We start from the raw sequence: 26,675 nt of genomic DNA on the forward strand, positions 1-26,675 counted from the left end.
CGGGCTAGCTATGAGTCAAAGTAAGTTGTTCATAAGTTACAAGAAGGATTGTCCTCCTCTCTTTGATATGATATGGTGTTGTTGTAGTACAAGGCCTCTCGAAGAGTTAGATAATGTGAAAATGCATGGTTGTGCTCAGAATGGTTAAGGCTTAACATTCTGTAAAAGTTTAACAGTTGAACTCAGTAATTCGAGAAACACTTCTGGACCTAATAAGGATGGCTTTGATCTTACCTTATGTTCAATAAGTAACACTAAGAGACAGTGGTATTGGAATGCACACTTGTCTAAAGGACACGTGGGAGACTGAAGGAAATGTGTCCTTCACCCAATGTACATTAGTCAATACCAAGGTTCAAATTAATTACGAATAATTAATTCAGCAAGATCAAGTGATCAGAACAGCTAGCTGGAGAAATGTTTCCGATCAGTGAGTTCTAATCCTTATTAGGCTCACAGCTTACGCTTGACTGAACCTACAAGGTCACACCAATGACATAAAACATATTGTAGGATTAAATGAATAAGAAATTCATTTAATGGCTTTTCGACAAATTAGTTCGGAAAACATAATATACGATATGACGTTGGATCGGAAACGTATATCGTATTGCGTATATTCGTCAACTAGGAGAAACGAATAATCATATCGTACAAAGTTGGATCGTACCGTACTATACGATAAATAAATTATCGTAAGATAATTAAGTCGCAACACGAAAGCAACCCACTAGCCGGAGCGCACAAGCGCAAGGCCCATGGGCACATCGCGCAAGGCAACAACGTTGGCCCATAGCCTGCTGCTGTGGCGCGCATGGAAAAGCAACAAGGCAGCAACAACAGCGTTGGCCAGGGCGCGGCCACAGCCCAACGTGCTGCGTGCGTGATGTTGTGCCTTCGTGGGCTTGGTGGTCGGCCAAAGGCCATTGGCCTTGGTCGGTTGGCTTGTTTATGTTTATTAGGTTATTTTAATAACCTATACACATGTTTTCCATACTACACTCATTACACTAACCCTAGGAATCTAAGTGAGAACCCTAATTCTCTCCTTGCATCCAAGCTGTGTTCTTCCCTAAAAGTCAAAATACCTTGATCAAGATCTAAGCTATGAATCATCAAGGCAGATCTGCACTGTAGGTGAACCAAGTAAAGGAACTACAATTGGGGTTCTCGTTCGTGTTCGTAGAATATAAGGGATGAAACGCTACAAATGTATGTTATGCTTAATTTATACTTTTCCATGGATTGTGGGTTAGGGATTATTTCCTCTATGTGTTAATTAGATTAACTGTAAATCCTAATACCCGCAACCTTACGTTTAAACAATGGAGTTTTCACCATTGAGCTATAACATATTACATGCTATCGTTGTAAAAAAAAATACTAATAACTGTAATAAAAAGGGAATTGGTTAAATAACATTTTCAAATAAGAATAACGTAAATGTTACTAATGCAGTAACCCGGGGCGTAGCCCATGCCTAAAAATTAGTTATAACATCATATCCCGCAACTATTATCTATATATTATACTAAAGCAAAGTTTTTGTCCCCACCAAAATCTTTCATGTTCTTTTTCGTTTTTTTAATATTTTAATTTAATGCTATTTTAGAAATTAAGTAAATCCACTCATTCATATTTCTTGGAAACAATAATGATTGTAAAATATTACATGTATTGTAAATTACGAGGTGACTCCCTTTTATTTATAGTATCTAAATTCAACTCCTTCTTTTAGTTGTTGGCATTAAAAATTAAAACTATTTAATAATGTCCACTTAGCTAGAAATTCCTCATTGCCACTCGTATTAATACAACGTTTGAATAAACTAATTGTTAAAATTTTCAATGAAACCGTGCATTGCACGGGTGCTAACTAGTTATATATATAAGTTTAAGTTTCCGTATTAGGATAACTTGTATTATTAGGATAACTTGTATTATTATATTCATGTGGTATCAATAGACCAAGCATCCTTTAGATCCAAAAACCTAAAGTCTAATCTAAGAATCTTAATGTTTTTTATTTTTACGCTGAAGAATTATGATTTGGAGGTGAGTTTTGTTTTTTATACTATGAAGGAATACTTTTCATTCCTTCTCCACGCCGATTCATATGAATTGCATTGGATTTACTGTTTCCTCATTTGATTTAATTTGGTTGGCATTCACCTAATTGATCCAAATTTAAAACTCATACTTAATTTCTTGTTCATCCATGGAGTCCTTGCAAGCATAGGTATTTATGCCTCCGATGCAACACCGAGGTCTGCTCATTGCTTCGCCTTCCTCGCCTCTAGTTCGGACCCACTTCCTACCAAAGTGGAGAGCATCATCATGGGATTTCCAATAACGTCTTGATTTTAGACTATTTTCATGTTTTTTTAAGGGGGGGGGGGGGGGGGGAATCCAACTCCTAAAATTCTGAAACTCAAACATTATTTTGATTAACGTTTTAAAATCAGTCAATTTACCCACCTTAAATTTTATTTCAGCTTCCTACCAAACAATCATATCATTTAAAGTGACTTATATTATTAGCAACTACTCCTTCCGTCTCTTTTTGTTCTTTACGTTTTCCTTTTTTTTGGGTGTCCAAAATGTTATTTACATTTTCTTTTATATTATCACATAAATGCCTTAATGTTCTATCAAAAATTTGTGTCTAATGATTATTTTAACCAATTAAATTCATTGGGTCATTTAATCTCTCACACTTTTCCATTAGAACATTAAATCTTTCTCATTTTCCCAATATCAGAATTTTGATAAAAGAGAAAATATTATACCCGTAAAAATGTGTAATTTTGCCTTGTTTAAATAAAAAAATAGAGAATTTCAATGCACATTAATTAGTCGTTAAAACATTTGTACAGTACAAACGTAAAGAACAATAAGGTACAAAGGGAGTAATTTAAGGGGCCTGCAAATATTTTTCAAACATGCCTAATTTTTTTGAGTTGACTTTATTCTGATTAAGTTTTAAACATTTTGAGTTGAGTTTATTATGATTAGGAATAAGAATTTATGTTAAAAAAAAAAATGGAATTGTTCAGATGTTCACAAGTTTTCACTTTTCTCTAGAGTCGACTTGACTTTCCCTTTGTTTATTTATGATCATTTCACTCTGTCAGTCCACAAGAAACCCCAATTCAGAGTCTTTCAAAAGCAATCTGCTTTCCCCTTCTCCACGGTTGGAAATTTAGAATTTCAGGTTGCAAATTTGAATTTGGAATTATAATCTAATCCTCAAATCATGGCGATGACAGTAGAAGGTTCACTTGTTCCTTTTTCTTAATTTTTTTTTGTTTTCTTTCCCCTAAAAGTTCGTATTTGATCATGATTTCTATTTTTCTTTTTGCATAATTATTTCAATTTCTTTATCATATATCCGTTTCTTTTCTGAACTGCATCGTAGGCTAAATCATAATGTTGGAGTTGTAAATTCTTCATAATTTGATTTTAAACAAAGTTAGGGTTTTTGAGAAAATTTTCCTGAATTTTCTTGTTGGAATTGGTAAATTATTTCAATTCATCATTTTGATGATATCCCCACGAAATATTGTGTTTCCAAAATTATGATTTTGACTTATCTTGTTTGTTGTGCTGACTGTTGTTTGTTTGATGCATCGCGGGCTTGCTGTTAATCGATTATTGCTTTCTTCGGCAGTGTAAGCACCGAGAGAACTATTTTGTGTTCGATTTATTTTTATTTTTATTTTGCAAAAAAAGTGGAACTTGTAACTTAGTTTATATAATTTTGCAGGCTCTGTGGGCTTGCATTTACTTTTTCAGTCAGTATCATGTTGCAGATAATGGTATGTCTTCATGATTAGTTTCTCTTTAGATATGTTTCGGCTTTTGACATATAACTTGTGGACGCATTATTCACGACTGTATTTTCTGTCATAAGTGAAATCACTTACTGATTTTGCGTTACCGTTTACACCTAGTTGTGGCTTGTGTGTAATAACTTTTAAGTTTGATGAATACATTTCTGATGTTGTGGTTTCATTTACAATGTGAATTCTTAGCTATCCTAGTTGTGATAGAGAAATCTGATTTCCCCAATTGGGTGGGGAGGGGAGGGGCGAGCTATAACAGCTATTGTTTTCTGCGTTGCAGAACTACATGATTAGTTTCTACGGGGAATACAGATGTATCTAAACAATTATTTATTGTTTTTTCTTGCAACTCAATTGAAATAATGGAAAAGAATACAGAAAGAGAACAGTGTTTGCTACTAGGATTTGGAAGTTGGAGTTTGAGTTATGACACTACTTTTTGTGAGCAAAGGTGTCAAAGAGGGTTAAGTAGGCCACCCGGTGGCGGATCCAGAAGTTTTAACTTGTAGTGCATGTTAACATCAAACTGACAATGTTTCTACTTTTAGAAGTTGTCTCTGTTTTCTGGATATTTCTTTAATTTTGTAGTTCACTATTGAAAGAGAGTTTTTTGGCTTTGAATGCACACGGTTTTGATTAATTCTTGTAATAAATGGGGATGCAATTGCTTCTGATGTGTGTCATATTCGTCCTCCCTTAAGCAACCCTCTTTGTGCTAAAAGAGATTGTTGGTTGTGAGACAGTTACAACAAACAAAACATGGATACAAGAAATTAGAGATGGGGAAGTGTGCAAGGGATGGAGGGATGGAGGGAGGAACACTTTCAAATATGTTGGATGATTGAGAACAAATGAACTCTCGAGGAGGAAGCACAAGAAGAATGAAATTTGGGAACGTTAAGGAGATTGTAGGCATTATTAGCATTTTATTCCCAAGCAATTTCGATATTTAAGGATGGTTCTTGTTGACATATAAGAGAGGATTTGGGATTTGATCCAAGTCCTTTAGTTCAATACGGAAAAAGAGCGAGAGACACCAACAAGAGGTAACTAAGAATTTAAATTTGGAAACAGAAAAGAATGTCAACGATAATTTAGTTAAGTTAGTAAATGTTGAGATTTTATTAAGGAACACTGGAACAGAGTACTTGCTAAAGGAATTCGAGGAGATTTATGATTTCGAGGAGTTATCTGTTGTCCTAGGGAGATTGCTCTTTCAAGGCATGTTTCTGAGGTCTTTAGTTTACTAGTATTTAAAAGGTTTTCCAAATGTTACGTGGCTGGTTTTGGGGGATTTTATATCTTCTGTTCATGTTGGCTATACTGGAAGGAGGGTGATTTTCAGATAATTCTGTCATTGCAAATGAGTTTGTTGAATGTTTGTGATGAGACTCGTGAAAAGTGTGGGTGGGTTCTACTAGTGTTTCAAGCACGTCAAAGCACCGGGTGGACTCATAAATTGATTGTGTCTAGGCAGTTCAAGGTACTTAACGGCACAAGAGACGCTCTTCTTAATTTATTAATTTTTTGGTTCAGATTAAATAAATTGAATCACTATTTCTTAAAGTTGAAATTTGAATTATGATTGTGCACATAGTATTCATTATGCCGACTATTAAATTTCTAGTTGAAATTGAATATACCTTACTTCACCAAGGTGCATGTCGTTGCCGGGTTGGAATAGAATAATAGATAGTTTCATAGGGTTTAGAACCACCTTCTTTTAACCTATTATCAGTGGACACCGAATCTTTATTTGGTGCTATGTTACGAGGTTTTAGACAGAGCGACCCTCTTTTTTCTTTCTTTCTCACTCACCCTTTCTATCAAATCTTTTAGTTGAATCAAGACTTAAAATGTTTAAGGGGGTTTGGTGAAGTGTATTTTGGTTGGAACAACACACATATCGTGCCTTTCTGCCATAACTGTTCCGATGGGGTGAAGTTTTGTTTAGCATACTTGTCTAATTCTTCATGCTTTTGGTAAAGATTGTTTGGGAAGACTTTGGTATCAGGTTGAATATGGTTTGAAGTGGTACTGTTGGGATTATCCTTGGTTTTTGTCATGGATTGAGTGGCAAGCTTGTGGGTTGTGACTTGATCATTAATATTTAATTTCATCAAGAATGTTCTTCCAAATTTCAATTTGGGAAGGACTCTGGAGTTAAAATGAATATGCATCGGTGCGTGGCAGCTTCTGGGGTTCATCTTGACTTTCAAACAAGATTAACATATAACACCTTCTTCAAATAGATTGTTGGAAATTCTTTTTTCTATTTGTTTTCCGTAAGGGAGGTTCTTACCACTTCAATCTTGTCCTTGTCCACTTGAGGTGCTGATGGAATGCTAAAGAAGATTGCAAAGATTTTGAGGGATCTTCATTTAAGAAGTTGAACTTCAGACTTGAGAAGAGGTAACCAGGTGTGAGTGAAATTCGGATGCCTAAGTATGTCTGGAATAATGTATTAATGTGTATATAAATTTTCTTGGTAGGGATACGTCTCCGTGCTTTTCTTTGATAGTAGATTCATTTTGGCAGCTAGTGTCCAAAGTAAGTATCAACTAATCGGGTGGATTTCATACTAAAATGCGAATGCAACTTGCAAATGTGGGGAATTAGGGATCATCTATTTTGCATGTGCTTATTTCTCTCATGCGGGTTGGAATTTAGGTTGATATTTTATTTTATTTATTTTTTTGAGGGAAAAGATTTAGGTTGATATGATTAACCTTTTTGCGTTAGGGATTTGTCTTTTGTTAACATTAGTTTCTTACATATCAGTTTTATTTATTTTTTGTTAAGTGAATCTTCACTTCACAAGGTGCGTTTTTGATCGGTGAGTAATAGCAATGATTTATTGCCTATTGAAATAACCCCTTCACAAGGGTTGATAGGTCTTGACTCTTAGAGATCTTAGTTTTTAAAAATGCAAGGCCCAAGAAATACCCAAAAATCCAAGCAAATGCACATGTACAAAGTTGTTGTCAGTGAGAAGATCGACAAGGATAAGTTACAAGAATTAAATTTGTTGCGGGAAAATCCTAAAAGGGACGAGGGAGAGAGAAATGAGTATTAGGGGTTGATCTTGAATTTGAGACAATTGAGGTATATAGGGGATGGCTTATATAGGGTGGCTATGTTACCTAGACTCGTCTAGGAGTGTTGGGTATGGGTATAGATCCGAGGGTCCGATACGACAATTCCAAAAATTGGGGGCACGGGGACTATGTCCAAGATTTAGACACGGGTACGGGGACACGACAATTATTAAATATATTTAATTTATTTCTACTTATTAGAATGTTTTCCAGAAAATAAAAAGGAAAAGAAGAGAAAGAAATAAAAAGGAAAAAGAAAAGAAAAGAAAAGAAAAGAAAGAAAAAAGGAAAAAGAAAAGAAATAAAAAGGAAAAAGAAAAAAGAAAGAAAGAAGGGGGGAGCCATGTGACTACTCATCCTCAAGGAGGGCATATATCCTGTGAGTGTTAGGCCATATAGATACCCCCAGAGCCAAAAAGATGAGGTTGAAAAATTGGTGCACGATTTGTTAAAGGCAGGAATAATACAAGTAACAACCCGTTCTCAAGTCCCGTACTCTTGGTGAAAAAGAAAGACGGCTCATGGCGTTTTTGTGTTGATTACCGAGCGTTACACAAAGTAACCGTCCCTGACAAATACCTAGATGAGTTGTTGGACGAATCGAGTGGGGCTAAGTTGTTTACAAAGCTGGACCCCAAATCAGGATACCGCCAAGTGAGGGTCAGGAGTGAAGACGTTTCCAAAGCTGCCTTTCGAACACATGAGGGGCACTACGAATTTCTCGTGATGCCATTCGGACTTACCAATGCCTCTGCTACCTTTTAAGCATTGATGAGTGAAGTGTTTAGGCCACAGTGCTACACTTGCGAAGGTTTGTTCTGGTGTTTTTTGATGATATTCTGATTAACAGCGCTAATGAAGAATTACATAAGCAGCATTTACAGGAGGTCCTTAGCCTCATGAATGAAAATCAACTTTATGCCAATTTAAAGAAGTGTGAGTTTGGCAAAAGAAAAGTCGCGTATTTGGGGCATATTATCTCGGCTGAGGGTGTTTCCTTGGACGTCCATACTAGATTGGCCAGTTCTACAAAACATCAAGGAACTCAGGGGATTTCTGGGGCTCACTGTGTACTACCGTAGGTACGTTAAAGGCTATGCTGACATTGCTTTTGCCCTTACCGAGCAGCTAAGGAAGGATAATTTTGGGTGGGATGCAGAGGCCACAAATGCGTTCCAAGCCTTGAAAGTGGCCATGACCAGTGCCCCAGTTCTTGCAATTCTAGATTTTCCCAAAACTTTCGTGGTGGAAGCGAATGCTTCCGGCTTTGGGCTAGGAGCAGTTCTTGCTCAAGACAATCACCTCGTAGCTTTTTATAGCAAGGTTCTTCGTCTAAGGGCTAGACTCAAGTCCATATACGAAAAAGAGCTCATGGCTATAGTATTGGCCGTACAGAAAATGCCACACTCTTTGTTGGGCAGGAGGTTTACAATAAAAACAGATAAGCAGTGCCTAAATACCTCATGGATCAGAGGGAGGTGGATATCAAAAATGGCTTTGCAAAATAATGGGGTACGACTGTGAAATTCTTTACAAGCCCGGGAAATCCAATCAAGCAGCAGATGTGCTTTCTCGTGAGTACGTTGGTATGATAGAATTGTGCAGCATGATCAGCTTATGTGGGGTGTTGTGGGAGCAGGTACAACCTGAGGTTGATAATGATAAATTAATACAAGGGCTTAGGCAAGACTTCATTGGAGCATGGTATTCTGTGTTACAAAGGGAGGTTAGTAATACCAAAACAGTCTGTGATAGTGAAGCAGTTGCTACTGAGTATCATGACAGTCCTATGGGGGGACAATCTGGTGATTTCAAGACATATCAAAGGCTAGCGAGCGAATGGTTTTGGCAAGGCATGAGATGGGAGGTCGCAAAATATGTGCAGGCTTGCACTGTGTGTCAACAACAGAAAGCTTCGACTCTATCCCCAGGGGTTCCCTGCAGCCGCTTCCTATTCCTCAACAGGTATGGGAGGACATATCAATGTATTTTGTGGAAAAATTACCTAAGTCTTTGGGGTTTTATACCATTCTAGTAGTCGTGGACAAATTGTCTAAATATGGACATTTCATCACCTTTAAGCACCCTTTTACAGATTGATAGCTAAGGAATTCATAAAGTGGATAGTACGTTTACATGGATTTCCCGTATCCATTGTCTCTGACCGGGACAAGGTTTTTATGAGTCTAGTTTGGAAGGAGCTCTTCAAAACGCAAGGCACGAAACTCAAGAGAAGTACTGCATACCACCCTCAATCTGATGGACAGACAGAGGTGGTGAACAAGTGTGTGCAATCCTACCTCAGATGCTTCATTGGGGGACAACCAAAAACTTGGGCAACTTGGTTACCTTGGGCAGAGTATTGGTATAACACCTCATTCCATACTTCTACTTCGTGCACTCCTTTAAAGCGGTCTATGGTAGAGACCCACCTCACTTGATCAAATACAACCAAGGTGACACAATGGTGAGTTCTCTTAAGGAGCAACTGTTAGAAAGAGGATGACTTAAAGGCCAATTTAATCTTAGCTCAGCTCAGCAGCGAATGAAGGCTGTAGCAGACTCTAAAAGGAGAGACGTGGAGTTTCAGATTGGTGACTGGGATATGTCAAGTTGCAACCTTATAGGCAACGGTCTTTGCCACAAGATCCTCAGAGAAACTTTCTTCCAGGCTTTATGGACCATTTGAGGTAGCTCAACAGATTGGGAAGATAGCTTATAAGCTTGAGTTGCCACCTACTTCCGGAATACACCCAGTTTTTCATGTGTATCAGTTAAAGGCTGCTGTGGGGAATGTGCCCGTCTTTCCCACGATACCTACCAATTGACAACTGACTTGGTTCTGGAAGCCCAACCAGAGGTTGTACTTGGAGTGCGAATGAAGGAGACAACTAAACAGGTATTGATCAAATGGGTAAACTTACATGAGTTCGAGTCCACTTGGGAAGATTACTCTGCTATGGACATGTGTTTTCCCGAGTTCCACCTTGAGGACAAGGTGGCTGTTTGCGAGGGAGGTAATGCAAGGAATCAAGGCAAGCCCCTGATCATACACACTTACAACTGAGTTCTGGGTCTTTTTCTCCTAACCATAGTCCCCATATCGTGAATTATTTTAATTTCATGGGTCAGAACAGCACTTAGGTTGGGTCCTTGTTCTATATTCTGACAAAGACAGTTGTAGCATGTTTCTGACTCATTGTCATATATAAAGGCAGGCTATACTTATCAGCTGCTAGGCCTTATGTTACAAAGTGGCCTATGTTTGGTTCCATACATAAGAGTGGCTAAAAGCAACCCTTATAACCATCCTCTTAGACTAGCTACAAATCATGCAGTCTGGAAGTGTGACATTGATTAACCGAACTCCATAAGAAATCCTGTTTTCCTGTTTCACTTTCCAATCCTAGAAACTGGGAATTTGCAACTGTAAATCCTTGTAAGGTTCTTCAGTGCATAGCCTTACTTAGTCACCAACTTCTACCATCTTCAAGTGCAATTTAACTTGTGATGGCTTCAAAAGGTCGTTTTCTCAAGGAGAGGACATGGCTATCTCATCACGGCACTTTATCTCTTTCTCCCCCTTTTTCTTTTTCCATTTTTCTTGTACATAGTGTTGTAGCTGTTTGGAGATATTAAGGATTTCATGTAACCTCTTCTAGTCCTTGTCTCAAGCTTTTAGAAACTTGGACAGCCTATCTTTTACAGGTTTACCAGATGGAGGGGGCAGAGACTCAGAAGTGTAATAATTAGGGTATAGGGGCACCCTGTCTTTTCCTGTTGAATTTCCATGTCATTGTTGTGGAGCCTGGAGCTCTAATTTTATGTTCATGGATATCATAATACTAGATTAGATCCCGTGCACGCACGGATTTTGATAATTTTTTTCACAAAATATTTAACTGAATATCTCCCCAACTACTGCATAATTACAACATTTTTTAACATACTCATTTAAATTTATTCATCTAATACGCAAATTTAAAATGTTAATATGGTAATTTGTCCAAAATATTGAGTGATATATTTTCCATTATTAATATAGCGATTTGACTAAAATATTACCGATTAGAATTAATTATTATTACGTCGTATCTATTATTGCCATAATTTATAAACTAAATTTTGTTTCCATACATAAATAGTTTATAAAAAAAGATAGAAAATAAAAATAAAATAAAACAGATACACTTTTTTGGGAAAGTGGTTTTTGGCGGGAAAAAATCGCACCAGGAATTGACATGTGTCATTCCTGGTGTCTCTTTTAGTATATAGTAATAGATTTCTTACAACTTTAAGTTACTTCTATGCTTATTTTCTTTGTTTTAAAACTTATAATCACTTGAATAATTGTTTCTATTTCGAGAATAGATATAATTTGTTTTCCTTGTCTGAAATATTCAGCTAACATCCCGTCCGTCTGAATCGCAATGAAAGCGTTATTTTTTTAAGCCGTAGAGAGTATTTTACCATTTATGATTTTGGTATCATACTATCCTAGCCAAATACCATTTATTTGCATGGGGGCATGAAGGGGTGTGTGAAATATTTATATCCTCATATCCCCACAATGATTAGGACTGTATTTGAAGGTTACAAAAACAAACAACAAAACATTAGCCTTATTCCCAAAGAGATGGAGTCGGTTGTGTTAACCAAGAGTCTATCTTATGTGTTCATCCACGAAGATCCGCCTCCTCCTTTCACTTCTATCTAATGCTACATCATCTTGCAAGCCTTAAGTCCCTCCATCAAAGTCATCTTTGACCTTCATCGACTGCGCTTGAGATCCCCATTACCCCAATTCTCCACCTTCCTTAATGGTGCATCTTGTGGTTGACGTCTCACATGCCTAAACCATTGTGACAGATTCTCCCTTGTTTTATCCTCAATATCTGCAATTCCAAGTTTCCTTAGAAGATCTACGTTCCTAATTCTATCCCTCATCATGTTCCCCACAACCATCTCAATTTACTCATCTCTACTACACTCATCTTTTTAATATGCTCCTTTCTAAATGCCAACGTTCTGACCCATATTGTAAATGTTCTAATTACTGTCCTATAGAATTTTCTTTTTAACGTTCAAGGTACCCTATGGTCACACAATTAACCAGTAAATGCTCTCTCATTAATGGAATTAGTGGATAGTTTAGTGGGATGTTTTGGTTTGGGCCATTGTAATATTAGTGCTTGCTGAACAGTTGATCGTTCAGTTCCACTTGAAATAGTCATTAGCAATTATCTTTTCTTTTTGATAAGGCTACTTAATTTTTAACTCGATCTGGTTCTAATGGAATTAGTGGATAGTTTAGTGGGATGTTTTGGTTTGGGCCATTGTAATATTAGTGCTTGCTGAACAGTTGATCGTTCAGTTCCACTTGAAATAGTCATTAGCAATTATCTTTTCTTTTTGATAAGGCTACTTAATTTTTAACTCGATCTGGTTCTAATGGCTGGTTTCATATACAGGTTTCCGGATCTATTTTGGGCAATTATGTCTTTTTTCTGGTCTCTGTTTCATATCTTTGAATTCCCTCAATCTCTATTTGTTTGTTGCAGGCTTGTGCAATTTACAGTAACTGGTGGCCTTTGTTGTCAGGTGCGTTCTGACATCTGTACAGTAACAAAGAGAACATGATTGTAATTTTGGTTGCATTTTCATGACTTGGTTGCTATGTTTCTTGTAGCTCTAATGTATGTGGTAGTCCCCATGCCATGCATGTTCTTTGGAGGTGGATCCACACAATTCTTAGTAAGTCGAGATGGTGGAGGGTAAGACTTTTACTTTATTTTACTTCAAATCATCAATTGGCAATTTGCAGTATTTGCCTTGTCAAATAGTAGTGGTTTTGGATCTCTGTATATGTGTGAATGGTTAGATGCAAGAAGGGCTGTCAAAAAGTGACCCCACCCGAAAAACCGACCGTAACCAACCAACATCCGAACCGAATATATCCGAGAAATAGTGCGATCAAAACCAACCCGAACCGATCAGTTGTTGACCCAAAATCCGAATTAAACGTTAATTCAAGACCCGAACCTCTACCGACCCAGGAGAACCGTAACCCGATTTGCATCGATAAATTTTAATCGAACCGAACCCGCGTCTGATCCGATAGCAATTTGAAAACCGATTTTACCCGATAACAACCGCAATGAACCCTATCCGATAAAACCTGATATCCGATAAAACCTGATATCCGATTTAACCCGACCCGTGTCTATCAAATTCGGATTCAACCGAATTGTTGCTAATCCGACCCGATTAAGTTCGATATCCGAAAATATCCTAACTCTAGTTAATCCGATAAACGGAAGTCACCTGAGATTAAAAATAAAATAAAATTATACCCGATTTTACCCGAATTCTATTCAACTTACTTGTCGGATATCGAACTAACACAAGTTTTTTTTTTGGCAAGCAAGTAAGAGAATATATTACCATCAATCAACAGTTTTACAACCAAAAGCCAAGGGAGGAAGACAACCAAATAAGCTATCAACTCAGCCCTAAGGCAGACTAAACAGATTACAAACAGTGAGAGCAACAAAGCAACAGGTTACTCATAAAGAAAAAACCAGTTCCTGTCATTAAGGGCCCACCTGGATTTAGAGTATTTGTTAAGGGGGTAATGATTAGGCTGCAACAGTTACTTGGGTATTAATTTTGGGGGAAATATCTACTGGGCTTAAAAATTCCATGGGTTTGGTATGAGGGTATAAATGATGGGCTTAAAAAAATACTGGGTTTGAAATTATCCAAAGAACTTTAAAATCTCATATCTACCTCATTTTTTCTATTTATTGAAAGCCATTGTTAAATATGTAGCACCACCATTCATGGCGGCGGCGCTGCCTGGCCGCTACCACGTCGTCAGTGGCTTTGTTGGCTGATAGCTTCAACATGAATGAAATTTAACGTCAATATCAATGGAGCCAACTCTTTTGCCAATTTCTTCACCCAATTTTGTAGATCTTCAAAATAGAAATTAAGGAGAGAAAAATCTGACAAATATTTAGTGGTCTTCAAGAGATAGAGATTTGATGGCGATCGTGAATCAACGTTAAGAACATTGAGTGAATGAGATCTACGAAATGAAAGATACAAGGAAACAGATGAATTTTCCGGCAACTCCGGCGACTGGTGGTGATAATTGCTTTAAAAAGTACAAGCTAGGTGTTTTAGGTTTTGATGTTGGGAGAGATGAGTAATTGTTATGGGGGAGATAATTACCCTAGGGGGGGGCTAGAGTAATGTTTTACCCCTCATTTGAGGGGAGAACATTACTCCAACATCAATCTCCCTCAATCCAAGCGTTCAAAAATGGCTTGCAACTTTTACTCCCTTATTCATTCCCTTCCTTTACACCCAATCCAGGCGACCCCTAAGACTAACTTTATCACTGATAATGTTTTTGATCCTAAGCTTGACATCCTGCTGAACTTGAAGAACAGCATGGGCCACAGAAGGTACTTTGGATTCCCAAACAGCACAATTCCTGGCTTTCCAGACATGATATATGATGGCAGCAATAGCAGTGCAATAGACTTTCTTCTTAAAGTCACCTTTAGAGTATCTCTTGAACCATTTGGTATTCACATACATAGAGTTCCCAGTGTGTTTAATGTTCAGCCATTGTAGAAAACAAGGTCGTTAGTTTGCAGTCAGCACTGTACCTATAGTTGCAGAACAGGTGATGGGTAGTTTCTTCAGTGGTTCCTATCCAAGCAGAACCCAAATCAGCACAACCACTCTAGCTAGCCACAGGATAAACCTGGGCACAGATAGCCTATTCCTGACTTGGTTGTGCCAAGGGACTTTAGTGTGTTTATCACTGAGATTGGAGTACATCTCCTTGATAGAGTAGCTACTCTTATGTAACCAGGAGCAAGCCTGCAACTTTTCAGAACATATGTTCTTCACTTGACAGACAGCCCAACTAGCATAGTTAGAAGCTATGAACAGAGACCAGTCTCTGTTCTTCACATAGAGAGCATGGATCCACTTGACCCATAAATTGTCTTGCTTTTGAGCTACCGACCAAGCTTGTTTACCAATAGCAGCTTATATTCCTGAACCCTAACCCTCCACAATTTTTTGGGTGGCAAAGTTTATCCCAAGCCGCAGATCCAAGCCTCCTGTCATCAAAGTTCCCATACCAGAGAAAGCTCCTGCAAATGGCATTTATCTTCTTCATAATGGACTTAGGAAAGATAAAAATCCGAGACCAGTAAACACTGATACTCATGAGCACTGAGTTGAGCTCCAAACTTTTATTCTAGCCACCATTCTATCTATTAGAACATCACATTCACCCCCTTTTAGCTTCCAAGGACTGATTGGGACCCCTAAATATCTAAAAGGAAGGGAACCAATAGGGAAGATGGTGCTCTTCCTGTAGCATTATGTAAATTCAAATCGATAAATGAAAATTTACTTTAAGTTCTATTTATATAAATAATTTGGAGACAAAGTAATAGAAGTGTAAAAAATCTTTATTTGGCATGAAGTCATAGAATAATAAGGTGATCTGAATTTTATCGCGAACTCGAGAGTCATTGTTTACTCGTTTAGTAGAATACAAGATTACAAACTTAACTCAATAACCGCGAACCAAATCCTTATTATATTGACCCGAATCAGAGGTACTTCTTATCCGAACTTGACCCGATCGAGACTCGCCGATCCATACTTGACCCGAATCCGAGACTTAGCCGATCCGGACATGACACGTACTCGAAGTAAACGGGTCAAATTGTACACGAAATAAACCGGTCAAATTGTACCCCAAGTAAACCGGTCAAATTATACCTGAATCGGACATACACCCGTACCAAATCAAATCGATACAAAACCGTTTTAAACCCTCGGTTCCAACCAAATCCGAGATTGACCCAAACCGAAGTTAACTTAACCGAAAACGAGTTTAATCCGAAACAATTTATAATCCGATTTCACCAGAAGAGAAGTTAACCGAACCAATCCGAATTGACTCGAATAGAAATATTGACCCGACATTAACCGATTTCGACGTGACCCGATTGATATGATCGGATGACCTGATTTGACATCCCTAGGTGCAATTGTGCAAATATGTCGGAAAGGCTAGCGAGAATGTTTGGTGGATTGACTAAATCGAGCTCATGGAGCATATGAATTTGATTCATCAGATATTTTACAAGAGCCTTGTACCCTGTAGGCATTGGTGTGCAAGTTGACCTTGACCATGAACGTTTGGACGTTTACAGCTGCAATAAAAGAGTAGAAGACTCTTCTGTGTTTATATTGAGCTCTCTGTCTGTCTTTTCCAAATTTCAATAATAATGAAGTTTGTCTTTGTAAAGTGCTACTCCCTCCGTCCCGGAATACTCGACCCGGTTTGACCGGCACAGAGTTTAAGGGACTTGAATCGACTTATTTAATTTAATAGGTAGTAGTTGATAGTGGGGTATTATTTTAATGTAGTTAGTGGGAGGTGAGTTAAGAGGTGGGGTTGGGGAGAGTAGTGGTTGAATTTTTAATTATTTTTTGTATGGAGTAGGGGGTAGGTGGGTTAATAGGGGTGGAGTGAGAAATAATATAATATTGTTAGAATATTTCCATTTTTAGAAACAGGTCAAGTATTAAGGGACGGTCCGATAAGGAAAACAGGTCAAGTATTCCGGGACGGAGGGAGTACATGGTATACATTGCTGTTTACCAGTTAGATAGATCTTTCGCGAGCGTTGTAGAGACTTCATGGGTTGTCTATTTGAGTTTTACTGTTTTGGTTGTGATTTACTTGACACATATTGTTTCACTCTCTAAACTTCGATTTATTGTGTGTGAGTTTGTTTGCAGCTGGGTAGATGCTGCTAAGTTCTTGACGGGAGCTTCTGCAGTGGGAAGCATTGCCATTCCTATGATTCTTAAACATGCTCATCTGATAGAAACAGGAGCTATGCTCATTGAGTTAGCATCATTCTTCTTGTTTGTCTGTACTGTCTTGTGCTTTCACCGTGCTAGCCTTGATGACGAATGGTAGAATGTATTGAGTTATCCAGATTCCAGAGTTGATAGAAAATGATTGGTAACTGCTAGAAGAAAGCGGTGTAATATGATCTGATCTGTATACTGGTAGATAAGAGGCTGAGCAATTTAAATTCTTGTGTCCAGCAAATGTATATTTTGGGTTGTGAAGTAACAAACTGGTTCTTGTATAGAGACGTTTCCTGGATCTGTGGTTGACTTCATTTTGGAGCTAATGTATGAATATGTCAACTCAAGGTTCTACAATCGAAAAACACTTTTGCGGTGGCATATTTCTTTCATTACCAGGGTTGAACTTAGACCTAACCAAATGGCGAGACGGGTTCGGATCTGGTCGTGGCCTAGAATGAAACCCATTATGTCAGGCCGGGCCAAATTTTGGTCTTGTGTATCCAAAGCCTGCTATTTCAGGCCAAAAATAACGGGCTTTCGGGTTGGGTCAATCTATATATTATACTAAAAGAGAGGAAATCAATGTAGTGATAGACAAATGTCACTCATTGATTCGCCTCTCTTTTAATATAAATATAATATATTTTTCAAAAAATTTAAAAGTAGTATTCGTTTTATAGATTGTTTATCTTTGTTATAAAAATCAAAAGCTTTTGTGTCAGACGGACTAACCCTCACGCGCCTGTGAGACGGGACGTTTCCCCACGCGCGCGTGAAGTCATGCGCAGGTATAAAAAAAAAAACTCTCTCCTCCAATTTCATTCTCTCACTTCCCGTGAAACCCAGAAACCTTTGTGCGAACCCTAATCGCAATTCCTCTCTCCTCCTTCGTTGTCCGTCACCACCTCCACCGATTTCCTCCATCAACTCCGGCACCATGGAACAAAGATCATCCTTATACGGCGAAGACAATGATGTTTGGGTGTGTTGGTGTCTGGTGGTCGCGGGAAGCAGAGGCGGCGTTTTACCTAGCTGCGGCTTGGGGTCGCTGCTATTGTTAATGGTAGCGGAGGAGCAACTGTGCAGAGGGCGACTGGTGGTCGGTGGTGGCCATTGTGTCGCAACCTCCTATTGCTTGTGTTAATCGTTGTTATTATTGATAATGTTCAACGTTCCTCTTCAGTCTTCTCCCTCTTCTGATTTGATTTTGAAGTTGTTATTCATCAAATCTGGAATTTAAACTTTGATTTGGTTATTGCAAATGATAAGGGCATATACACGAGAAAGCAATGTGAATGAAATGAATCATTATCAAATCCATTTGCAATATTCTGATTTATACTTTTTTAGACTCTTTAGTTGAACAAATGTTGTATTTAGTTATGAAATTCTATGTTTTAGTTATATTTGCTTCATTTATATTAGTGTTGTTTTTAAGCCGTGAATTGAGGCTTTAGTTAAACTCATGTTGTATTTAGTTATGAAAAACGATGGTTTAGTTATATTTTCTTCATTTATGACAACGGTTGTTTTAGTGAATTTTTTTTGTTATAGTTAAGAATAATTTTGTTTTAGTTAAAAGTAATTAATTTAGTTATGATTAAAATTGTTTTAGTTAAGCAATGATTTCATTGTTTTAACTAACTGGTTTCATTACTTAACTAATTGAATTTCCGGCTTAACTAATTGAATTTCAGGCTTAACAGATAATGTCTTTATATCTGTGAACTTATTGGTTCCATTGTTTTACTAATTAGTTCCAGTGTTTAACTAGTTGGTTTTATTGTTTAACTAATTGGTTTCATTGCTTAACTTATTGAATTTCAGGCTTAACAAATAATTTCTTTATATTTGTAAACTTATTGGTTATATTTCTTAACTAATTAATTTCAGTGCTTAATTAATTGGTTCAATTGCTTAACTAATTGTTTTCATTGCTTAAATAATTGAATTTTATGCTTAATTAATTGATTTCATTACTTAACTAATTGGTTTTATTGCTTTAACTAATTCGTTCCATTGTTTAACTAATTGAATTTCTGACTTAACTAACTGATTCAATTGCTTAACTAATTGGTTCCACTGCTTAACTAAATCGTTTCGTTGTTTAACTAATTTGTTCCATTGCTTAACTAATTGAATGCCAGGGTTAACAAATACTTTATATCTTTAAACTTATTGGTTTCAATGCTTAACTAGTTGGTTTTAATTCTTAACTAATTGGTTACAGTGGTTAACTAAATGGTTCTATTGCTTAACTAATTGGTTATACTGATTAACTACTTGGTTTCAATGCTTAACTAATTGGTTTCATTGCTTAACTAATTACTCCCTCCGTCCCGGAATACTCGACCCGGTTTGACCGGCACAGAGTTTAAGGGACTTGAATTGACTTATTTAATTTAATAGGTAGTAGTTGATAGTGGGGTATTATTTTAATGTAGTTAGTGAGAGGTGGGTTAAGAGGTGGGGTTGGGGGAGAGTAGGGGTTGAATTTTTAATTAATTTTTGTATGGAGTAGGGGGTAGGTGGGTTAATAGGGGTGGAGTGAGAAATAATATAATATTGTTAGAATATTTCCATTTTTAGAAACAGGTCAAGTATTAAGGGACGGCCCGATAAGGAAAACAGGTCAAGTATTCCGAGACGGAGGGAGTAGTTCAATTACTTAACTAATTAAATTTCAGGCTTAACAAAAATTTCTTTATATATGTAAACTTATTAGTTTTATTATTTAACTTACTCGTCACAATGTTTAACTAATTGCTTTCATTATTTAACTAATTAGTTCCAATGCATAACTAATTGAATTTCACGCTCAACAAATATTTTCTTTATACTTGTAAACTTATTAGTTTCAGTGTTTAACTAATTAGTTTTATTGCTTAACTAATTGATTCCATTTATTAACTAATTGGTTCCATATCTTAATTAATTGGTTTCATTTTTGGATCTTAATTAAAGCTCTGAAATTCGTTGTCTGAAACTCGGAAATACGTAACTTAAACTCAAAATATCATAACTAAAATTCAGGCTTAACTAATTGGTTCAATAACTTTACTAATTGAATTTCAGACTTAACAAATACTTTCTTTATACCTGCAAACTTATTGGTTCCAATGCAAACTAATTAGTTCCAGTGGTTAACTAATTGGTTTCAATGATTAACTAATTGATCCAAATACTTAAATAATTGATTTTATTGATTAACTAATTGATTTCATTACTTGACTAATTAATTTCAATACTTAACTAATTGAATTTCAGACTTAACAAATACGTTCTTTATATATGTAAACTTATTATTTCCAGTGCTTAACTAATTAATTACATTTGTTAACTAAGTCATTATATTGCTTAACTAATTGATTTCATGCTTAAAAAAATGTACCTTAACTAAAACTCGTAAATACATAACTAAAAATAAAAAACTACTAACTAAAACCAAGAATCCTTATAAAAAAACTAAAATCAAGAAAATCGTAACTAAAATCAAAAGAATCTTTACTAAAACTCAGAAAATATTAAATAAACTAAAACACTCTTAACTAAAACAAATTAATTCTTAACTAAAACAAATTTATTCTTAACTAAATATAACAAAATCATAACTAAAATAAAATTTGACAAAAATACAAAAATATAACTAAACAATTTTATTTCTTAACTAAAATGGATTTTTTCTTAACTAAAACAAAATTCAACATAACTAACACGAAATTAACTAAATGGTAATTATTGTTAACTAAAACATAATTATTCTCAACTAAAAAAAACTAAGCAACAACGTAGAGTCAGGAGGCGGCGACAATAGGAGCAACGCCAATGACGACCACCAGCAACACCGAAGGAACAACCGCATAAGCAGAGCGGATCGGAGGAGCAGAGTACTTTAGAAGAAACCATCACCACATTTAATTCTGGCGTGGAACAACTTGATCTGCCAACATCGATCGGAAGTTGATGGCAACGACGGCGGCGGCGAGGAGTCGACGACTTCTTCCTCTCTTTCTTTCGCCGCTCCGCTCCCTGATTCTGTATGCTCCGGCCTCGCCGACATTATTTGGCTTCGGCTCGATCAGGCTACGAGATCTCAACAGATCGGTGGCTCTCAATCTTCACGCTTAGCGAACCTCCATTAATCTGTGATTTTCTTCGAATTCGGAGATCTCGCGACGGTGGCGGCATCATCTCTCCCGCTGCTCTTCTGCTTCTTCTTTCACTTCTCGCCGGCCACCAAAATCTTCGCCAACTCTGGTTAATCTAACCTAATCCTTCGCGAAACCATAATCTCTTACGACGACGAACGCCGCCACCTCCTTTTCTGTTACAAATCATCATGGAATTAGGGTTTTGCAAATAAAAATGAAGGAAAACGAAGAGTACCAAAGGTGATCGATCAGCGCACCGTCGCACCTCCGTCATGGCCAAGCAAAAACCACCGCCTTGCATGTGAGATCAGACAGATCGGAGAGAAGAACGTCGGCGATTTTGAGGGAAGGGAGGGGCGGAGACTTTGAGGGGATGGGGAGAGAGAGCGCTATTTTTCTTATGAGAGAGAAATAAAATGAAAAAGTAATGAAAAATACGATATATATATTTTCAGAAAATATGCTGACATTGCGACCACGTCAGCAAACGCGTGGAATATTGATTGACAACAAAGCGGTCTTTCCTGTAAGACCGTCTTTTCCAAAAGTTTGTATATAAAAATACTAAAGTATAATATGTTTATAATATAAATCACGTTTACCGCTACTTACCACTAATCGTAAAACTTTCAATAGCTATTGATGCATTTCAACCGTTTAAATTTAAAGACCAATATAGTCAATTACTTTGTACGACTATAAGTTTTAATAGATAATTAAATGACAAAAAAAACCAGAACATTAAGGATTTTCCAATCAATATAATACAGACGGTACAGTACATGTTTAGTTATTACCACTCACCACCCCACCCCACCAAAAAAGCATTGTCTTCCATTCTTTAATTTCTTCCAAGATCCGACTAACAATTAAATGTTATCTTAATCATTTTTCTTCCACCCATTTCTTTTTTTATTACTATATATATCCATGACTTAAAAACCATTGATGACCTTGCAAGGTTGAAGAACAACTCCGATGAAGAAAGATAAAGAAACGGATGATTTCAATTAATTAATTAGGGCTAAAATAAGTAAAGTGAATTGCAAATTTGGGAACTCTTAAAATTCAACTATCAATAACATCTATGGAGGGAGAGAAAGTATACTTGATAAAAATAAGAGGGAGGTTAATGAAGTAAATATCCGTGAGTGATTCTCATTAGTTTGATCTGTAATTTAAAATGTTACTAAGATATAATTTAGGCTGCTGTTATGGGAACTAACTAACTAAGGATATACTAGATATTTACAAGCTAAATTTAAAATATACATAAATTACTTAATTTACATAATCTAATTTACATCTCTATTATATAAGCCAAGAGGGGAGGGTTAAATAGGTAAATACATTTTTCGTGTCCACCTTCGAAAATACTAAATTACCCTCAGTCCTCACCAACCCCCGTGTTTCTCCTTCCTTTACGCCTCTTCTCTCACCAAACCAGAGAAATCGAAAGAGGAGAGAGAAAACGGAAAAAACCTAATTCAATTCATTTTCTCTCTCCCTAGATATCAACAACTACTGAAATGCGAGATTATCAGGTTTGAACCCTATCCGTTGAAGAAGATGATGATGATTTCATTCCGAGTCTCTCACGACTTGACGACGGCCGCGGAATTCTGGTAAAAGAAAAACAAAACCCGGAATCAAATTTTATGATTTTGTATGTGGAATTTTATGTATTGAAGATTTACCTTAGAACTCTTTTGTTTGTTTTTGTTAATTTGAGCCTTTGCTGATACTTTGTGAATGACATACGGCATCAAAATTCGAGGATTTGATGTCGCTTGGGTTTAGGGGTGAGGCTTTGACAAACATGGATAATGTGGTTCATGTGGAAATTGCATGAATTTAGTTAAATTGGTTGGAATTATTTTTGAGCACCAAGTGTTTGATGAAATGTCTCTCAGAGAGATAATGTCGTGGTTTGGTAATAAATTATAATGAAGTTTTGTTGTTTGTTTTAATTGTTTCAGGGTGTATTATTAAGATGGTGTTATGGAGATTTGGAGAATGAACCTAAGCCTTCTGCTGCTGTGGAAGGGACACAGCCCCAGGATATCGGGTTGGTTTATTTTGAGAAACTAATATGTTATTTTGATGTTTTGGTTTGGTTCATATTACTGCTGTTTCTGCGGATTTGGGCACTCATAGCTCACTGTTACTGCTATTATTTATGGTACAGGATCAGCGGGTTCAGCATTAAGTTCAAGAAATGGTTGGGATGAGGTCTTTTGGATGCTGGTAATTGGAGCCCTAATTGTTGCCCTTCTATTTTCACGCCTGGTAAATAACATAAATCAGTGGCATTCTCAAGAGGAAGCAATCTCATAATGCACAACATACACAGGGTATCTTTCTTGCTCTTAAATTACTGTAATATTTTTAACTGAGTAAAGTTTGATTACTTTGTCTGATTTTCTTGGTATATAGAACCAAATAACACATTTATTTTTTGTTGGTTCTCAACACTAGGCCTGGTTATCGGGCGGGGCGGGTCAGGGTCGGTGCGGGTCAAAAGAGGGTCGGGTATTGAAAGGGTTATTTTTAGAGGGTCGATAATGGGCGGGTCAAAAGCGGGTCGCGGGTCAATAGCGGTCATTATTGGGCGGGTCAATAAACGAGCAATGAAAAATGAAAAACAAAAGAGCCATGTGCAAGTACAAGTAAATACGAAGCTATGCATGTAATTTTTTGTATCATTACTATTTTTATTTTCAAACTAATTGTAGTATAAGTTTGACCCTATAATGACCCTATCCAATAAAGGCCCTGTCCAATAAGAGCCCTGCCCAATAAAAGCCCTATTAACTTGACCCTAACCCTATATCCATTGGACTACCCTGTCCAATAACCAGGTCTACTCAACACATTACTTTAAAAGTAGGACTTAACGCACAGTATTCAAATGTTATTTCAACAAAATATATGCGGCTAAACACCATCAAAATCGGGACTTTGTTTATTTAGACAAAGTACTCTCACCTACTAAAATAAAATAGTTTCTTTAAACTCGGGAGAATATGGAGTAACAATGGTGCAAACACTAATACTAAGTGTCCTCTGTGAGTCTATACGAAGTCTGAACCAATTTATTTTCTTGATTGTCGAAATATGCGAATCAAGGGGAATTTCCGTAAATTTAACACTATATAAGCAAATTTACCACGGAGTATCTGAATATTTTCTCTTTTTTCCAAATATCAATTGAACTGTAAATATCGTTTTAGATCGTATATTATTTCATTATATTTGTAACAATGGCACTTGATGCCTTGATGGGTATAGTTCGCCGATCAAAGAGATTCTTTAGCAAATTATCGAGTATATGCACTTCATGCAACTTGAACTATTTGGTTCTCATTTGGGGTTAATACATTAAGGAGTGCTTATTTGGAGCTATCTAAATGAAAGACCGATAAGTAAACAGCTATGGGTTTCCTGTTAGGCCGTATCTCTACATGAACCCGAATCTGCCTGAGTGCATAATAGTCGAGGTCTTGAGGAATACCATAAATGCAATACACTGGATGTCAACAGAAATATAACAAGTCTGATGTTCTCCATAAGTTCAAATATCCACATCAATTTGAGGTTGTGACTAAAACCATTTATTCAATTAACTCTGTGACACAATTTAGAAAAATGCAGCACCATCTTATCTTCCAATGTGATCAATAAGGTTAATAAAATTCAGTCTCATCTTGCTTATTTATTATTAAAATAAGCACTCCTTTGCAATTTATGTTGACATTCAATGTCTTCCAATGATTCATCACAACTTAAACAGTTACAGCTACAATCAAAGGGGGACAGGTTAGTGCATATTTAGGAGTAGCTAATACATTTTTGGAACCTGTTAATCCTAGATGTATCATGAGCTTTATATCCATGTTCATTTGTGATTCGTGTTTTTGGTCAGGCATAACTCCTTTCACACAAAGTACCGATGCGGACATTAGGCAATTATTTGGTTCAACAGGCTGAATTGGGTTGTTATTTGATCATCCAGGGGTAATGATTTGATTATCCATGTGAGAAGAGTAAGAATTAGGGAATTATTTAACTGTATTTCTCGAATCGACTTTAGACATAGACCAAGATTGCACCCTCCCTCTGTTTGAAATTGTGTGTTTGGTTTCTGAATTGTATGCGCCACTGATTTTGTTGATGGCATACTGATTTTTGAATCTGCTTCAATTGATATTGTGTTTGGTTTCTGAATTGTATGCTCAAATGAGTTGTCTATGCAATTGACAATTGAAGATATAATCTGTTAAATCATGCAACGGATCAGACTGTATAACTGCTCCTACTAACGTTCATCAAATTTGTTTGAGTATATTTTGGAGTCACATTGGCCTGATTTGGATCTTTTCACATGCGAATCTGTGTCAATGAGTTTTTTATGATAAAATAGTTGTTATTAGACACGTTGATTGTGGTCAGTTTGGGTCAATTCGGATAAAGTGAAAGAGTTTGGGTTTCAGATCAGGTATTTGATACAAGTCAATTGTGTCAGGTTTGAGTTTGTGTTGAAGCTCAACACATACTCTGCTACCAAGGAGGGAGTATGCATTCGATGCGGGCTTCCTTAGCATTGAAGTGGAATCAGATGGTCTCAAAGTGATAAACATGATGGGAAATGCTCAAAAAGGAAAGAACTTAAACCGGTTGTGGTGGATGATATATTAGCTTTAAAAATGTAACTTTGATATTCTATTGTATCATAAAATAGAGTTTTACCGTAAAATAAAAGGAACAACTTTGATGTACTTCTTTTGTAACATTTTTTATAAGTTGTTTGAATTGGTTTCTGATAAACTTCCAGGTGACATTTTACATTATGTTTGCTTAAGGGGATTAATTTACTTTTTTATATTCGCACGCATCGCGTGCATATAAGACTAGTATATATATAAGTCATCAACGGGCTACGGTTAAATTAACAGTTTATTTTCCAAATTATATACTTTTAATTTTTTTTATTCAAGCTTCTAATAAGAATCATATACATGTACGTATATAATATATTAAAAGAATCTTCATTTTTTGAGCAACCAAATTTAAAACAAAAATTAATCCAATAGTTAACATGTGCTTAAAAAGAATACTCCTACATTTTTCCATAAACGAAATAATTTCTTGATTTGTTCCATGGACCATCACTAATTATTTGGTAGAAAATCCTTTGGACCATCATCGGATTGCATGATCATTAACAAATTTTCGTGACTTTTTAAACAATAACTCATCATATAATTTGTGTGCATATAAATTAGAGTTGATTGTATATATGGTGTATAAAGGGGTGGTGTGGTTGAGCAATGCAGTAGATGGTAGAGTTGATTATGTGGTGTATTTTTGTACTAGCGTTTTATTAACTGACTAATATTAAAACTATTAAATGTGGTATTCTATTATATAGTATATTGAATAATTTATACGTAGCTTCCAAGAAGAAGAAAAAACGAGTATGCTCATTTTTTACGTTTTTTTATTACTAACCTACATATTATAATGTTTTGTTTATTTACTCGATGACTCTAATCAGACAACCGAATTGTTGAATAGAGTTTTAACATTCAACATGCTTTCTAAATTTCGGGTCTAAGGCTACATTTGAGGCATGTGTGGATACACGGGCAAGAGAT

At 36.4% G+C, this 26,675-nt stretch overlaps 1 protein-coding gene and 1 long non-coding RNA gene across 2 annotated transcripts; both read left to right on the forward strand.

Annotated features, from left to right (window-relative positions):
• The first annotated feature begins 3,035 nt into the window (after positions 1-3,035).
• Positions 3,036-17,256, forward strand: LOC110797522 (vacuolar protein sorting-associated protein 55 homolog). Its single transcript, XM_022002637.2, has 5 exons — positions 3,036-3,671; positions 3,767-3,818; positions 12,505-12,544; positions 12,633-12,717; positions 16,787-17,256. The coding sequence occupies exons 1-5, from the start codon at positions 3,625-3,627 to the stop codon at positions 16,968-16,970; spliced, it is 408 nt and encodes a 135-aa protein (XP_021858329.1). The 5' UTR covers positions 3,036-3,624; the 3' UTR covers positions 16,971-17,256.
• Positions 17,257-22,365: 5,109 nt separating this feature from the next.
• On the forward strand, positions 22,366-25,505 carry LOC110797512 (uncharacterized). Its single transcript, XR_008927224.1, has 4 exons — positions 22,366-22,643; positions 22,998-23,086; positions 23,207-23,372; positions 24,944-25,505. It is a non-coding gene; the product is annotated as an uncharacterized lncRNA (long non-coding RNA).
• The last annotated feature ends 1,170 nt before the right edge of the window (positions 25,506-26,675 follow it).

The sequence above is a fragment of the Spinacia oleracea genome, chromosome 2, assembly GCF_020520425.1.
Source record: "Spinacia oleracea cultivar Varoflay chromosome 2, BTI_SOV_V1, whole genome shotgun sequence".
NCBI lineage: Eukaryota > Viridiplantae > Streptophyta > Magnoliopsida > Caryophyllales > Amaranthaceae > Spinacia > Spinacia oleracea.